Source organism: Poromitra crassiceps (assembly GCF_964638095.1).
Source record: "Poromitra crassiceps genome assembly, chromosome: 11".
NCBI classification, from domain to species: domain Eukaryota; kingdom Metazoa; phylum Chordata; class Actinopteri; order Beryciformes; family Melamphaidae; genus Poromitra; species Poromitra crassiceps.
The window spans coordinates 46654844-46671249 of record NC_139643.1 but is presented as its reverse complement, the minus strand read 5'-3'; the positions used below and the strand labels follow the sequence as shown (position 1 = coordinate 46671249).

At 47.4% G+C, this 16406-nt stretch overlaps 1 protein-coding gene across 1 annotated transcript in view; it reads right to left on the bottom strand.

Annotated features, from left to right (window-relative positions):
- The window catches only part of nfatc1 (nuclear factor of activated T cells 1), a gene marked incomplete at its 5' end in the record, with an annotated part of 50680 nt that overhangs the window by 13662 nt on the left and 20612 nt on the right, over positions 1-16406 (bottom strand). Inside the window, 2 exons of the mRNA XM_083645690.1 lie at positions 1493-1625; positions 9741-9796. Of these exons, the coding sequence (XP_083501816.1) occupies positions 1493-1625; positions 9741-9796 (189 nt within the window). The remainder of the gene's footprint in view (positions 1-1492; positions 1626-9740; positions 9797-16406) is intronic.

The window sequence follows — 16406 nt, the reverse complement described above, 5'->3', positions numbered from 1 at the left end:
ATAACTAGCTCGCCAAAGAAATCCAAAATGCAAATAATTTTTTTTATTTTAAGTTTTTAATGCATAAACTAAATCCCACTCATGTACAGTATAGCTAACTCAGTATCTACAGTATTTATCATTATAACATTATATTATTATTAACATTCTAACGTTAAATAATATAATACTGTTTTAAAATGTGCTAAATATGCACTTGGGGGGGGGGGACAAGGGGAAAAGAAGTAGCTTGTTCTATTTTTTATTTTTTGTAACTAGCTCTCTTACTAAAAAAGTTTGGGCACCCCTGGTGGCCTGGTCTAGCGCTTCTTTTAAACTTTGTTTTTCGACTTTCTCCCTTTCGTGTCAGACTGGCACTGGCAGATCGTATCGTTCACCCAGCTGGCTTGTTTCCGTAACATGGTGCTCACCCTGTGGGAGACACCGTCCAGACTATGTCCCCTCAGTCTGTCCCGTCCCCTCCCTTGCTCTCCCTGCGTCCCGGGCTTGGGGGGGGGGGGGGGGACAATGGTCCACTTTCACAGCAGGGCACTTGGGCGCCCACATAACTGGGCTGGGCCAGCTCAGTTTGAATCAGGGCTTTGAACCACCCACTGGATGCTCGCTCCGTGCCCGGAGCGCAATTAGCTTAGCGGTTTTTTTTACATTTCAGTTGGTGGGTCAGCGTTTATATTTAGTTTGGCAATAGGTTTCGCTATTCAAATAACATGCTTTTCCCATGCCCCCTTCCCCCCGGCGTCCAGTCACTGCAGCGTTCTTATAGCTACAGGTACGGAAAAGAAACAGATTTTATGGAGATGGATTTTTACAATGGAGGGAATAATAATGTGGCTTTGTTCCTCCCTAGCAAACCACCAGACAAGGGGGAATACAAACTGTTTGTTCTCCTCTTCACATGTAAAAAAAATGGTGGCTAAAATGTTTCTAATTAGTCTGGGGATATTCAAAAAGATCCCAGATGGAGGAATAGCGAGGTGTTGGGGTGGGTGACAGGAAAAGTCAAAAGAAAGAGAGAGAGAGAATGAGGACAGAGAGGTCAAGAGGTCAGAGGGTGACCCCGGCCTGCTCTTTCACTGTTAGTGGTTCTGAGCGTCTGTTAAAATCTGAAATTGAAAATGAGTCACTCAGGGGGTTGACATTTATTTCCAGAAGGCCAGACTGACTTATAGTAAGCGAAGGGCCACACATTGGACATCATACCTGCCAACAACCCTATTTTTAACGCTCCCTCTCGCTGTGATTGGTCATTTCTCCTGTAAAACCCCAGATAGAACAGTCATACAAATCAAATGGCTGTAGCAGATGAGATGAATGAACATCATTCTGCCTATAATTGAGTTTTGGGGGGTTGTTTTGTTCTCTTTCGAGGACGTTGGGGGGCCGGATTGAGATGGTCCAGGGGGGGGGGGGGGGGGGGGGGGGGGGGCTCGGCCCTGCTGGGGCTGCATTTGGCACCATGTGTGGAGTTACAGTAGGAGATGGAGAGATGTACCGTTGGCAGGAACGTAGGTGAACCGCTGGCACTGGCTTCTTTTCCTCTTGCCGTTGCACACGTAGAAGTTGACGTGGACCGGAGTGGAGAGTCTCTGGTTCCGATAGGGAGGGATTTCAACGAGAAGCGAGTTCTGCGATGCGGAGAGAAAGGGTCGATTGGTTAAATGTCATTAACAAAAAGGGGTAATGGCGATGATTAATTAATTAATTCATTAATTAGATAAGGAGATGAGGTGATAACTAATTCAAATTCACTGTATAATGAAAAAGCACTTCTAAATAAAGAATGCCACGCCGCGTGCTTCACAGTGGTCTGAGTGAGAAAGGAGGAGAAACTGAGCTACTTGACCGTGTTATTAAATTGCTACTATCATGCCTGATCCTTCATTACAGATTCATAAGAAGTGGGTGGTGGGTTATGGGAACAAAGACTTCTGAAACCCAATCTTCACAAGATTCACTTTGAGTCAACATGATAGTGATATAGTGAATTATCTGATTTGACAAACAACAAAATGACTAGAAATGTTTGACATTAAATCAATCTAGGGCTGCAACTAACGGTTATTTTCATCCGTCGATTATATTCTGAATTAATCAATTAGTTGTTTGGTCTAGAAAATGTCAGAAAATGGTGAAAAATGTCGATCGGCGTCTCCTCGAGCCCAAGATGACATCCTCAAATGCCCACAACCCAACGTTTACTGCCGTAGAGGAGTAAAGAAACCAGAACATATTCACATTTAAGAAGCTGCAACCATAGAATTTGAACTTTTTTCATTTTTTGCATTACTCAAACTGATTAATCGTAATCGATTATCAAAAATAGTTGGCGATTAATTTAATAGTTGACGACTAATGGATGAATTATCGGAGCCCAAAATCGATCTGCCCTTCTCTATTCCTCTAAAGCCCTAAACGTCAAAATGGGAACATCTGGCTGTAGACACAAAGAGACCATGAAGTCAAGTCCTAGAAAAATGACTGTTTTTCAGTGAATAACTCTCAAGTCAACTGGGGAGCGTCCAGATCGTTTATTTCCCCCAGCACAGCAGCTTCCTGCTCGCTGCCTGAAGAGCGAATGAGGGGCCAGGCGCGACCGTGTGCCTGGGTTCAGCCTCTGGCCATATCAGCCCCATAAGATACGAGTGTGTTAAGCCTACGCGTGTGTACGTACTGTATGTACTCTGTGTGTGTGTGTGTGTGTGTGTGTGTGTGTGTGAACAGATCTGTGGTGGAGGTGCCGCTCAGTAGCCAGGGAGGAAGTGGTCCGTCTCAGAATGAGGCTTCGGGGGGGAGGCGGCCCCCACATGTACAGGTGAGCACTGACACACGTTATATTAAATCACTGCTGTCATAAAGTCAAGTGAAGCCAGATGAGGCTCTGCTGCTACCGTCCTTCTTCAGAGTATTCGGTGGTCAAAGACAAATATATATATCCCAGGAAACTCCCGCGCTTCACACAGCACTTACTTCAGATTCTGAACTGTGTCCAGGTTGAATGATCGGTATTTCACTGCTGTCAAAAAATGACGATTTTACAAGAATGATGAAAAACAGCCCTGCTTTGGAAATGACAGTGAAATAATACACTGGGCTTTTTGAAAGGATTTTCGTTAGAACAGCGTCTCAGCGCACCGAGGACCAGCTAGCCCTTCAGTTTCACAGAGGACCAGCTAGTTCTTCAGTTTCACAGAGGACCAGCTAGCCCTTCAGTTTCACAGAGGACCAGCTAGCCCTTCAGTTTCACAGAGGACCAGCTAGCTCTTCAGTTTCACAGAGGACCAGCTAGTTCTTCAGATTCACAGAGGACCAGCTAGTTCTTCAGATTCACAGAGGACCAGCTAGCCCTTCAGTTTCACAGAGGACCAGCTAGTTCTTCAGTTTCACAGAGGACCAGCTAGTTCTTCAGATTCACAGAGGACCAGCTAGCCCTTCAGTTTCACAGAGGACCAGCTAGCTCTTCAGTTTCACAGAGGACCAGCTAGCCCTTCAGATTCACAGAGGACCAGCTAGCTCTTCAGTTTCACAGAGGACCAGCTAGCCCTTCAGTTTCACAGAGGACCAGCTAGCTCTTCAGTTTCACAGAGGACCAGCTAGCTCTTCAGTTTCACAGAGGACCAGCTAGCCCTTCAGTTTCACAGAGGACCAGCTAGCTCTTCAGTTTCACAGAGGACCAGCTAGCCCTTCAGATTCACAGAGGACCAGCTAGCTCTTCAGTTTCACAGAGGACCAGCTAGCTCTTCAGTTTCACAGAGGACCAGCTAGCCCTTCAGTTTCAGAGAGGACCAGCTAGCCCTTCAGTTTCACAGAGGACCAGCTAGTTCTTCAGTTTCACAGAGGACCAGCTAGTTCTTCAGATTCACAGAGGACCAGCTAGCCCTTCAGATTCACAGAGGACCAGCTAGCTCTTCAGTTTCACAGAGGACCAGCTAGCTCTTCAGTTTCACAGAGGACCAGCTAGCCCTTCAGTTTCAGAGAGGACCAGCTAGCCCTTCAGTTTCACAGAGGACCAGCTAGCCCTTCAGTTTCACAGAGGACCAGCTAGCCCTTCAGTTTCACAGAGGACCAGCTAGCTCTTCAGTTTCACAGAGGACCAGCTAGCCCTTCAGATTCACAGAGGACCAGCTAGCTCTTCAGTTTCACAGAGGACCAGCTAGCTCTTCAGTTTCACAGAGGACCAGCTAGCCCTTCAGTTTCAGAGAGGACCAGCTAGCCCTTCAGTTTCACAGAGGACCAGCTAGCCCTTCAGTTTCACAGAGGACCAGCTAGCCCTTCAGTTTCACAGAGGACCAGCTAGCTCTTCAGTTTCACAGAGGACCAGCTAGCCCTTCAGTTTCACAGAGGACCAGCTAGCCCTTCAGTTTCAGAGAGGACCAGCTAGCTCTTCAGTTTCACAGAGGACCAGCTAGCTCTTCAGTTTCACAGAGGACCAGCTAGCCCTAGCTAGCCCTTCAGTTTGCCTAAAAACAAAACGAAACCTGAAAATCGCCAGATTTGGAGCTGAGAGGTTTTCACCTGACAACTTCCATATTGAGGGAGGAAGTTAAATTGTGACAAATTGTTCATGGAGGGACACTTTTCGACGATTAAACAGAGATCTCAAAATCCACCTATCATAAATCTACATGAGTGATCATGTGATGCATCGGACGGTGAAACCGGCTGCTAATAATTCTTACAATTAAAACCAAATTATCCTTCAATCCTTCCATTTTCCTGAACCTCCTTCCTTTGGGGAAAGTTAGTCCTTTGCATATGACGGAGGTGGAGAGGCATGCAGGGTTGAAAACTGTGGTGTGGTCCGCTTAGTGTGGTGTGGTCCGCTTTGTGGTGCAACAGTAGAGATTCAACCTGTCCAAGGCTGTCAGTGTTTGAAATGGGACGAATCCAGCAGACTGGGAGCCCCTCTCTGTCTGTCTGAGCAGACAGATGTGTCCCTGCTGTAACTCTGTGTGTGTGTGTGTGTGTGTGTGTGTGTGTGTGTGTGTGTGAGAGAGAGAGAGAGAGAGAGAGAGAGAGAGAGAGAGAGAGAGAGAGAGAGAGAGAGAGAGAGAGAGAGAGAGAGAGAGAGAGAGTGTGTGTGTGTGTGTGTGTGTGTGTGTGTGTGTGTGTGAGTGAGAGAGTGTGTGTGTGTGTGTGTGTACACTGGTGTGGTGGTGGGGGGGGGGGGCACAGGGAGCAGGTGCAGTGCCTCGCATGTAGACACTCTCTAATCCCCTCGTCTATCTCCCAGACTCCCAGAACGCATCTCTCTCTCTCTGTCTCTCTCTCTCTCTCTATCGCTCTCTCTGTATCTGCAGCCCCCTCCCCTCCTCAGCTGTCCCAGGCCAAGACAGGACACGCTGCCAAGCTCAGACTCCCACAGGTTGATGGTTGAACCCGTGAAACCCTTTTCCACACATTCTAACAGTGCCGTTCCCCCCACAGAGCCTGTCCCCCAGTCCAGAAAGAAACACTCGTATCAGTTACAGTACTCTCTCTCTCTCTCTCTCTCTGTGTGTGTGTTTTGCAGAGATGGGAAGTAACTAAGTACAATATTTTGTTACTGTACTTACAGTACGTAGGATTTTCAAGTATCTGTACTTTACTGAGTATTTATTTTTCTGACAAGTTTTTACTTTTACTCCCTACATTTTAACTGTCTGTATTTTCTACTACATACATTTTCAAAACAGGCTAGTTACTTTAGTTTTAATGCACGTTAATCTCACGTCTTTGCAGCCAATCAATCTTTGCAGCCAATCATGCATTCATATATTTAATTTGAGTTCCGTGGTACATAGTGTGCTGGAATTTCCTACTCATGATTTTAAAAATGAGACTTAAATCATCATCATCATGATCATCTTCATCATCATCATAATTAAAATTGCCTAAGTGGGCGGGTGCTTGGTGGTTAGTCACGATTTTGCGGGGTGTGGGCTGTGTTTGTGACATCATCAGTGATGTCACTCGAGCAATTGTGATGTCATCAGTGATGTCACTCGAGCAATTGTGATGTCATCAGTGATGTCACTCGAGCAATTGTGATGTCATCAGTGATGTCACTTGAGCAATTGTGATGTCATAAGTGATGTCATAAAACCTTCCTGGCTGAGGCTATTCACCTTATGTAGCCACGCCCATTTGACCCGGTTCTGTGGCAGTCCCACGACTTCCGACTAAAAATAATAATAAAATAAAATAAAAAATGGCTGCGCTGCTCCAATATCATCTAACTCTGAATTAACAAATAATTTAGCCAATTGTATGTAACATACCAAATAAAAGCAAACGGCAATGTCTAAGAATGCAACGCCATGTAACTGGCTCGTTAAGTCTCACATTCCAGGGAATTACGTTAACGTCTGCGGGTCTTTATTGACGTTAATGGCTCGCGCTGCTATCGCGCTGCCTCGGAGGAGAGAAAACTATCCGAAGCTTTCTTTGTTGGAGTCCAGGTATGTTTTACAAGAAAGTGCTCGTCATTGTCGACGATAACGTTATCTGACCTGGCTAACAGTGGATACTTGCTTGCTTGCTGTGTACCGGCTCAAAGTAGTAGGCTACGTTATTTATTTTACCCCTTCACTGTCCGCTCCAAAAACAACTCTTTTATTTTGCGCCGTGACCGCCGGAAGTGTTAGGTGAACCCGGAAGAATTTGGTCCACTGTAAGGTCTGAACATAAGGTGAATATAAGTGGTGGAAGAGACAAGGCTGACGGAAAGCCATAAGAAGAAGAAGAAGCCGCTGCTCGTGTACGATAATTTCCCCCCAAAAACGATTATTTTGACCCTCAGGTACGATAATTCAACATTTCCCACCTGGCAACACTGGTAATGCCTGCTGTTTGAGACACAGCATACAAGTCGGTGTGGTACAGTGACAGATCTGAAGGAATGGCTGTTCAAGCAGGGCATGGCATCAGGCAGCTCTATGATGCCGTCTGTGCAGGAGACCTGGACACACTGAGGAGCCTGCTGCATTAACACCGCTTCAGAAAGCAGATCAATGAGCAGTGTTGTTATGACCATTGGTGGTGGACCCCTCTGGGGTACACAGCCTACCAGGGTCATGCTGCCTGTGTGGACTACTTGATCACACAGGGCACACAGGGCGCACAGGTAGACCTCGCTGATATGCATGACTGTACGCCTCTCTACCTGGCCATGTACAGCGGCCACCTGGACTGTGTCCGGATCCTCCTGGAAGCCGGGGCCGACCTCAACAAAAAGATACGTGGCTCAAATACCCGGTCCTGCTGGGGTGCTGCTGCCAGGTATGGAAGGCTGGAGATACTGCAGGAACTCATCAGGTACCGTGCTGCTGTTCCTGTTGACACAGACACCCTCGAGAGGTCTCCTCTCTACATCAGTGCTCAATTCAAACACCTGGACTGCTTCCGCCTGCTGCTCCAGGCCGTTGGCGTTCTGACCCGTGACGTGGCTTCTCGCCTGCTGGATGTGGTGCTGCATAACAGGTGCAACATGGCCTTCGTCCAGCTGCTGCTGGACCATGGCGCTGACCCGGCCCTGGTGACCACAGAACTGGCAGAGCTGGAGAAATGGGCGGATCCTGATGCTCTCAGGGTCTTTCTGGAGGCCAAAAGATGTCCTCGCAGTCTGGCCCACGTGTGTCAGATCCGGATCCGCCAAGTGCTGGGCACACATCGCCTGAACCAAGTCCACTCCCTACCACTAACACAAGTGATGAAGGACTTCGTGCTCCACCAAAACTGATTGGAAGATTGAAGGGAGTCAGTTTATTTATTTTCATTTCCTAGATTTAGTTCTTCAGTGACTGTTTGAAATAAATCCAGGACCAGAGCCTATAGACCATCAGCATACACCACCTGTAGCCAATCCTACTACTTGGAGAGCGTTATTTGGGATGTGTCCATGTGTGCTCGGTTCATCGTCTCCATGCTGTGTATCTTAATATGACGTGAGGTTCAGTTAGCTTTGCACAGAAACAGCCGGGAGAAATACTTTTTTTTACTTTTATACTTGATTACATCTCAGAGCCTGTCATTTTTTACTTTTACTTGATTAAACAAGTTGAATCAGTACTTCTACTTTTACCAGAGTCTTTATTTAGACAAGTAACTGTACTGCTACTTAAGTAAAGAATGTGTGTACTTTACCCATCTCTGGTGAAGGGGGGGGGGGGGTGCTAACTTAAGACAAAATTGGGGACACACACAACCAGGTGATTGGGGATGGCTTGTGCAATTGGGGATAAAAGCTGCGCCCCCAGTTGGTAATTTGTTTTGGGTCAGTTATGAAAAAGGTTAGGGTTAGGGTAAGTCTCCTGGGGCCAGTTGCACCAACTGGTCTTAACTATGCCTGCTCGTAACTCCTACGTCGGTCTTAGTTAAGACCAGTCTTTAGAGTGGATTTACGCCTGTTGCACCAACAGGGCTTACGTCTGGTCTTAACTACGCCGGTCGTAGCAATGCGCGTCCATGTGAATTGCCGGGGAATGCAGCCTGATTGGCCCAAAAATGTGTCTCGCGACCTGCTTGGAGCTTCACTGTGCCACTACGCTCTATCAGCCACTACTGTATGTGCATCACTACACCCTCCCTCCTCCCACCCTCCCTCGCTCCGGGGGAAAATGGCGGCGATTGAGTGCCAGACAGTCTGAATGAAATTGAATGTAACGTTCCCAATTCTATGTATTAAATTCTAAAAAACGACCCTCAACATTTGGGAAGGCTAAGCCACACAACTAGTTTGTTATAATCGAACGTCATGCTTCGAAGGCGACTTTACGACGGTGAGGACCCAATCACAGCAGGTCTCCGCTGATAGACGACCACGGAGATCTCTTACAGGCACAGGCACGTTACGCCTCCTCCTGACCAGGCGTAATATTTACGACCGGTCTTCGTGAGAAAAAGGCTTAAGCCCTCTTGGTGCAACCGGCGTAGCTGTTAGGTCGTAAAGTTACGACCGGCTTAGCTTAAGACCAGTCGTAAGACCACTTGGTGCAACTGGCCCCAGGGCTCCAGGGAATGCATGTAAGTCTATGTAAATACCCCAAAAGTGACTTACTGTGTGTGTGTGTGTGTGTGTGTGTGTGTGTGTGTGTGTGTGTGTGTGTGTGTGTGTGTGCGTGCGTGTGTGTGTGTGTGTGCACGTGTGTGTGTGTGTGCACGTGTGTGTGTGTGTGTGTGCACGTGTGTGTGTGTGTGCACGCGCGCACGCACGTGCCACGTCCGTGCCACGTCCGTGCATGTGTCCCATTAATGTGTTTGTGCATATTTTTACTTTTTGACAGGAAATACATTGATTTGGGAACAATAGCCTTATTGGACGAAAAAAAACATGGAACTCGGAGGGGGCCGAGGTGATTCGGCCCCGATGATTCTTTTCAGCATTTGATGAGGTTTTAGATCGGAACTGGATTTAATGTCCGATTTTCATTGGATTAGGAAGAATGGAGACATCAGGTGCCAAAAACAGAAACAAAGACAGAAAGTACATCCAGATGTATTATTGTAACAGAAATAGACCACAAGTTGTGTGTGTTATGTCTGCGAGTACCAAGGCAGGGCCCATTCATTCACCATCAGTTCAGTCAATTTTAGAAATGGGTTTTTCATTCGTGAATTTCAAAATTGAAAAAGCTCTGCCGCTAACAATGTTGTTAAATTCGATGACATTATTGAGAACAGCTGCTCGATCATCCGTAAGAGCTGTTTCATTTTGAAACAAAACCGAGACTTGTCACAGCAATAATGCGCCGCTTATTACTTACAGTCTTTGAGGAGTCTCTCTCAACCTTGGCCTCAGTCTCCCAAAGGTGGTGACCGTCTAAAAGAGAAAGAAAAAAAGAAAAGAAAAAAGGTTAAACATTTTGCAATAACAGAAACAATTCAGAAAATAGTCCAACATACTTGGATCCCCCAAAAATGATGAAATCATAAGAAATGGGACAAGTGCTGTTATTATGATCTGTTACATCAGTGATATATAAAACAGTGAGGGTATCACGCACGTCATCTGTCTGACCCACAGCTCATGAGCTCATATCCGCAGTCTAACGCGGTAGCTAGCCTGAGACAGAGAGAGAGAGAGAGGGAGAGAGGGAGAGAGAGAGAGAGAGAGAGAGAGAGAGAGAGAGAGACAGGGAGAGAGAATATGAGAGGCAGAGGCAGGCAAAAATGCAGACGGAGACAGAGGCAGAGAGAGAGAGATGGAGACAGAGGCAGAGAGAGAGGGAGAGAGGCAGAGAGAGAGAGAGAGAATATGAGAGACAGAGGCAGAGAGAGAGAGAGAGAGAATATGAGAGACAGAGGCAGAGAGAGAGAGAGGGAGAGAGAGAGAGAGAGAATATGAGAGACAGAGGCAGAGAGAGAGAGAGGGAGAGAGAGAGAGAGAGAATATGAGAGACAGAGGCAGAGAGAGAGAGAGAGAGAATATGAGAGACAGAGGCAGAGAGAGAGAGAGAGAGAGAATATGAGAGACAGAGGCAGAGAGAGAGGGAGAGAGAGAGAGAGAGAGAATATGAGAGACAGAGGCAGAGAGAGAGAGAGAGAGAGAGAATATGAGAGACAGAGGCAGAGAGAGAGAGAATATGAGAGACAGAGGCAGAGAGAGAGAGAGAGAATATGAGACAGAGGCAGAGAGAGAGAGAGAGAATATGAGAGACAGAGGCAGAGAGAGAGAGAGAGAATATGAGACAGAGGCAGAGAGAGAGAGAGAGAATATGAGAGACAGAGGCAGAGAGAGAGAGGGAAACCATACCGAAGGTGCTGAGTGACATCTTTGGTGGATGAGAGAAACCCTGACTTCATTGCTTTGTGGAATCCCGACACGCAGCAGCAGCGAGTGGGCTTGTAAACGGAGCTGAGTGGGCACAGAATGACTGGAAACTGACGACTTCCCAAGGCTCGCAATGCTTTTCTCACCTCATAAGTCTGAGGGTATTTTGCTTTTTTTCCCCCTCGGTAATGTAGCACTTTTCAAATTCAAATTGTCACAATAAAGACACTTTCCCCATCTGGCAAATAAAACAGGGCATCATATGTATCAACTGATGGAACACATTGGCCCCGTAAATAAAAACAGTCTGATGTGTCATTCTGATGTCGGAGATGCGGCTTAAAAAAAAACGTATTTTCACCATTTTTCACACCGTTTATGAGACGCAGAAGGAAACCGTCGCAAATTTCTCGACACCCCTGACTCATTAACAAGGTGCTAAAGAGAAATGAAACGACTGCGAAAATGACTTTAGGTGGAAAGGAAAGTGGCGTTTAAAGAAGGGAAGAGAAACGATCAGCTGTGGCCAGGCTCCAGGTCGACTTCCTTGAAGAAAAGCGAAGTGAGATTATGTGACTTTTAGTTAACGGGGCTGCTGCCTGCAGCTGGATAAGTGGACAGTTAGTCTGGAGTGGACAGCTCGCTGTGGATGGATGTCTGAGGAGGCAGCGGTTGCGAGGTGGCAGCGATGGAGGAGGTGCAGGTTGGCACTGACAGCTCCCATTATGTCTGGAGAGGCACTGGAAAACCTTTTCACCTTCCTCTCTCTCTCTCTCTCTCGCTCTCTCTCTCTCTCTCTGTCGCTCTCTCTCTCTCTCTCTCTCTCTCTCTCCCCTCTCTCTGTCGCTCTCACGGTGATGATAGCATGAGAAAAAGGCTGTGTTCACTTCCTCTCCGATCTCTCCGATTCATCTTGATCTCTTCCTTGAGGCGAGGGCAGATTGGACTTTTAGTCGTACAAACATTTCTCAGAGTCTGAGCTGCTCCTTGGAGGCAGAAATCATCTCAACGGTGGAGTTAAACCACGGTTCGAACTGGAAAACTTGAATGGGAAACAAGGCTCTCTGCTCAAAATACGAAGAAAAAGACATTCAAATTAAATATTTATATTTTCATTCTTTCATGACCAAGCCATTCATCATTGTGGAAGTTAAGCAGATGCTTTGATTGGCTATTCAGATTAGTGAGTAGAGAGTGCGATCCAAAGTGGACCAAAAATGTGCCGCACGCCTCGTGGTGGGACCTTCATGCATCCAATGGAAAAGACAAGGTCACCCAGGAAGAGGAAGAAGATGGCAGAAACTGATCTGAGCCAAATAATACAAGACAGGTCTGAAGTTGTGCAGAGGACCTTGGTAGAAAAACCCTTCTGCAAGCCAGTTTCTAACCAAGTGGGCCAAGTTTACCAGGTGTGTTTAAAAAACTGTGACCAGTGGGTATTGCATTTCCAGCTGTGTGGGCATATTCCACATCTAGCAAGATACGTTTTAAATGGCTCTTCTCCCTGCATCTTGAAAGCTCCGCCTCCTTTTTGTACCGAGCAGCGGGCGCCGAGCAAACCGTCACCAGTTAGCTTGAAAAAACGGTGGCCCTGCCCGCTGAGGTTTAATTCGTCCAATGAGATTATTTATGGAGCTCTGCCTCTAAGAAATGTTTGGATAACTAAAACACCAATCTGCCTGTCTGTCTTTCTCTTACTTTCTTTCTCTCTCCTCCAACTCTTTCTATCATTTCTCTCTATTATTTCTCTCTGTCTGTCTCTCCCTCCTCCCTCTCTCTCTCTCTCTCCCTCACTCCCTCCCTCTCTCTCTCTCTCTCTCTCTCTCTCTCTCTGGGAACTCCTCCAGAAGGGGAGCCTTTTGAGGACGATGTCAATCCACAGGAGGTAAACATGTTTTTCAGATCTCCCTCTGTGTCTATTTCTGACACACACACGCGCATACACGCACACGCACACGCACACACACACACACACACACACGCGCACACGCACACGCACACACGCACACACACACACACACACAAACACACACAATTTTTCTGGGCACACATCAATACAGAGGTAGAAAAATGAAATTGAGCAATTTGTTTTCTTGCCCGGCTCCCTCCTGCCAGGAAAACGACTTTTCACAGACGAGAAAAAGAGAGAGCTGGCGAGAGTTGAATGCGTGGGATACCTTTTGTTTGAAAAGAGCGTACCGGATAATTGATAACCGCAGAATGTTCCACAGCGAGGGCAACATCTGCACGACGGCGCTTCTCCTCCGACCCGTCCACGCAGGCAAAGACTTCAGCAGCAGCAGTTACACACTCCAAAAAAATCTCCACGAACACACAATACCGCTTCTCAACTTCCCCCCACAGCCCCACTGTCCTGGAGAATATCCAACATCATCCGAGTTACACAACGCTAAAAAAAAACCTCTCCCCTAAAACCACCCCGACCATATAAACCCAGTACCCCTCTCGGACTCGCAAAAACGCCCAAGCTCCACTCGCCTTGGCCCGCGTCCCCCACAAGGCTCGCAGGAGTCTCTCGACGATTCACATTTCGTTAGCGATGGTCTATATACAAATCATTACCTTTCACGGGGGAACAGACATAACACAGAGCAGTCAATGACACAGCAGCGGTGCACTGTACTGTACACAGTCATGGCCGCCGAGGGGGGGATCCGACAATATACAATAGGGTTATTTGTCATGCAGGGTTTATAAAAGGGAATCAAACAGTTCCTTGTGCTCCTTAATTGGGGCGGGGTGGAGTTAACTCCACTGCCCAGAGCGCAGCAGCAGCAGCAGCGGGGTGGCGTGTGCCCAGAGCCCTCATAACATACAATAAATATAAACACATGCTCTACCCAGGCCCATGTGTGGCATGGCTCAAAGACTCCCCTTGTCCTGCGTGGGACGGATGACTGAAACGTCTTCCTTCCTCCTGGCCTGAAGACACGTGGATCGGGGGGGACTATGTGGAAGACGAGACACCGACGTTTCCTCGTCGTCAACACAACACAACGCAGGGCTATAGTCACAACAGTGGCGCCTGACTGTCACTGCGCAACGTCATCTGCAGACAGCGCAGTATATCATCCGGCGCTGTTCGGCACCGAAATCAAACCCTGGTCTTTCTCAAGAGCCCAGTTTTTGATTTTATGAATCATACACTGTAATTTATAAAAACATAGCAGCAATTGATTTGTTGATGAAAACAGCCATTGTTCTCTAGAAGTGTCAGGGCCGGCCAAAACCGCCGAACGAACCCTCAAGTGGAAGTCATTGTTCTGTGAAGGGCAATGAATCTTTTCCAAAGCCGACTGACCACGTGCGTCGCCGAGCTAAAGCACCCCTCCCTCCCAAGCAAACCATCGCTCAAAGACAGCCGCAGACCGCCAGCTAGCAAAATATCCATCTGGCGTTCTGAGTGTCAAAAGAGGCTCGTTCACGCCGCTGCTACATTACTGCCAGCCGCTGCGACATTACTGCCAGCCGCTGTTACATTACTGCCAGCCGCTGCTACATTACTGCCAGCCGCTGCTACATTACTGCCAGCCGCTGCTACATTACTGCCAGCCGCTGCTACATTACTGCTGCCAGCCTCTGTTACATTACTGCCAGCCGCTGCTACATTACTGCCAGCCACTGCTACATTACTGCCAGCCGCTGCTACATTACTGCCAGCCGCTGCTACATTACTGCCAGCCACTGTTACATTACTGCCATCCGCCGCTGCTACATTACTGCCAGCCGCTGCTACATTACTGCCAGCCGCTGTTACATTACTGCCAGCCGCTGCTACATTACTGCCAGCCACTGTTACATTACTGCCAGCCGCTGTTACATTACTGCCAGCCGCTGCTACATTACTGCCAGCCGCTGTTACATTACTGCCAGCCGCTGCTACATTACTGCCAGCCGCTGTTACATTACTGCCAGCCGCTGCTACATTACTGCCAGCCACTGTTACATTACTGCCAGCCGCTGCTACATTACTGCCAGCCGCTGCTACATTACTGCCAGCCACTGTTACATTACTGCCAGCCGCTGCTACATTACTGCCAGCCGCTGCTACATTACTGCCAGCCGCTGCTACATTACTGCCAGCCGCTGCTACATTACTGCCAGCCGCTGCTACATTACTGCCAGCCACTGTTACATTACTGCCAGCCGCTGCTGCTACATTACTGCCAGCCACTGCTACATTACTGCCAGCCGCTGTTACATTACTGCCAGCCACTGCTACATTACTGCCAGCCGCTGTTACATTACTGCCAGCCGCTGCTACATTACTGCCAGCCGCTGTTACATTACTGCCAGCCGCTGCTGCTACATTACTGCCAGCCACTGTTACATTACTGCCAGCCGCTGTTACATTACTGCCAGCCGCTGTTACATTACTGCCAGCCGCTGCTACATTAGTGCCAGCCACTGTTACATTACTGCCAGCCGCTGCTACATTAGTGCCAGCCTCTGTTACATTACTGCCAGCCACTGTTACATTACTGTCAGCCGCTGTTACATTACTGCCAGCCGCTGTTACATTACTGTCAGCCGCTGCTACATTACTGCCATGGCGCTCATTGCTCGGGCAGGTTCTTCCTGTCAAAGGAGGACAGTTATCTATGATTTTCTTCAGGTAATTCCAGACGCCATCTGGCCGGCGTTGAGTGTGATAATCCGCACACAATTCAATTTTCAGCTCCTCTTACTTGTGCGGTCGCTCCGGCCAAAAACAACTAGACAGAATTGTGGGGGTACCAGTCGGGCCAACTCTCTACCTGTCTGAACCCTCCTCCCCGTTGGCTCACAGAGAGCCCGGCTGGGGGTCATGGGTCGCAGAAGAGGTGGTCTCTGTGGGGCCCAGGTGACGTTTGGATGGGAGAGGGACGTCTTCTCCGTGATGCTGGCTGCAGCGGAGCAGGCAGCCGGCCAGCGCCTGGCCACATGTGAAAGTGCTCTTTTCAGGAGGGAGTTTCTCAACGTCTGCAAGGATTCCCTTCAGGCTCACATTCAGCTATCATCCATCATGGTGGGGAAATACTGAGCATACTATACTATAAAAACAATACTACATGTATATAAAATACTGTACCATACTATACTATCAACAATACTATACTGTAGGTTACTAAAATACTATACCATAGCATGCTATAGGCAGACTATTCTAACAATACTATAGGTTACTTTACAATACCATAATACTAAATGATACAATGGGCCCCTTTGGGGCCAAAACCCTAGACTCGCTGCCCGCAGCTCAACTGATGATACCTATGACATCATCAGTGCCTATGACATCATCAGTGATGTCATAAGATGATTTTGGTCAATAATGATCTCACTGATGACATCACTAATGATGCCATAGACATTCTGACATCATCAGTGGGACAAGAATTGAAACAATATACTATACTATATTAAACAATACTATTAGGCTACTATAAAATACTGTACCATGATATACTATGATACAATACTATAAAATACTACTGCCGGTATGCTATATAATACATTATTCACCCACCCACAGAGTGGACAAACTGTTCATTTTTTGACATTGCTGACTATAATCTCTGCCTTTACATCACTTTCTTGCTTTCTTTCTTTCTTACTTTCTTTTTTCTTTCTTTCTTATTCAAAGTTCATCACCTTC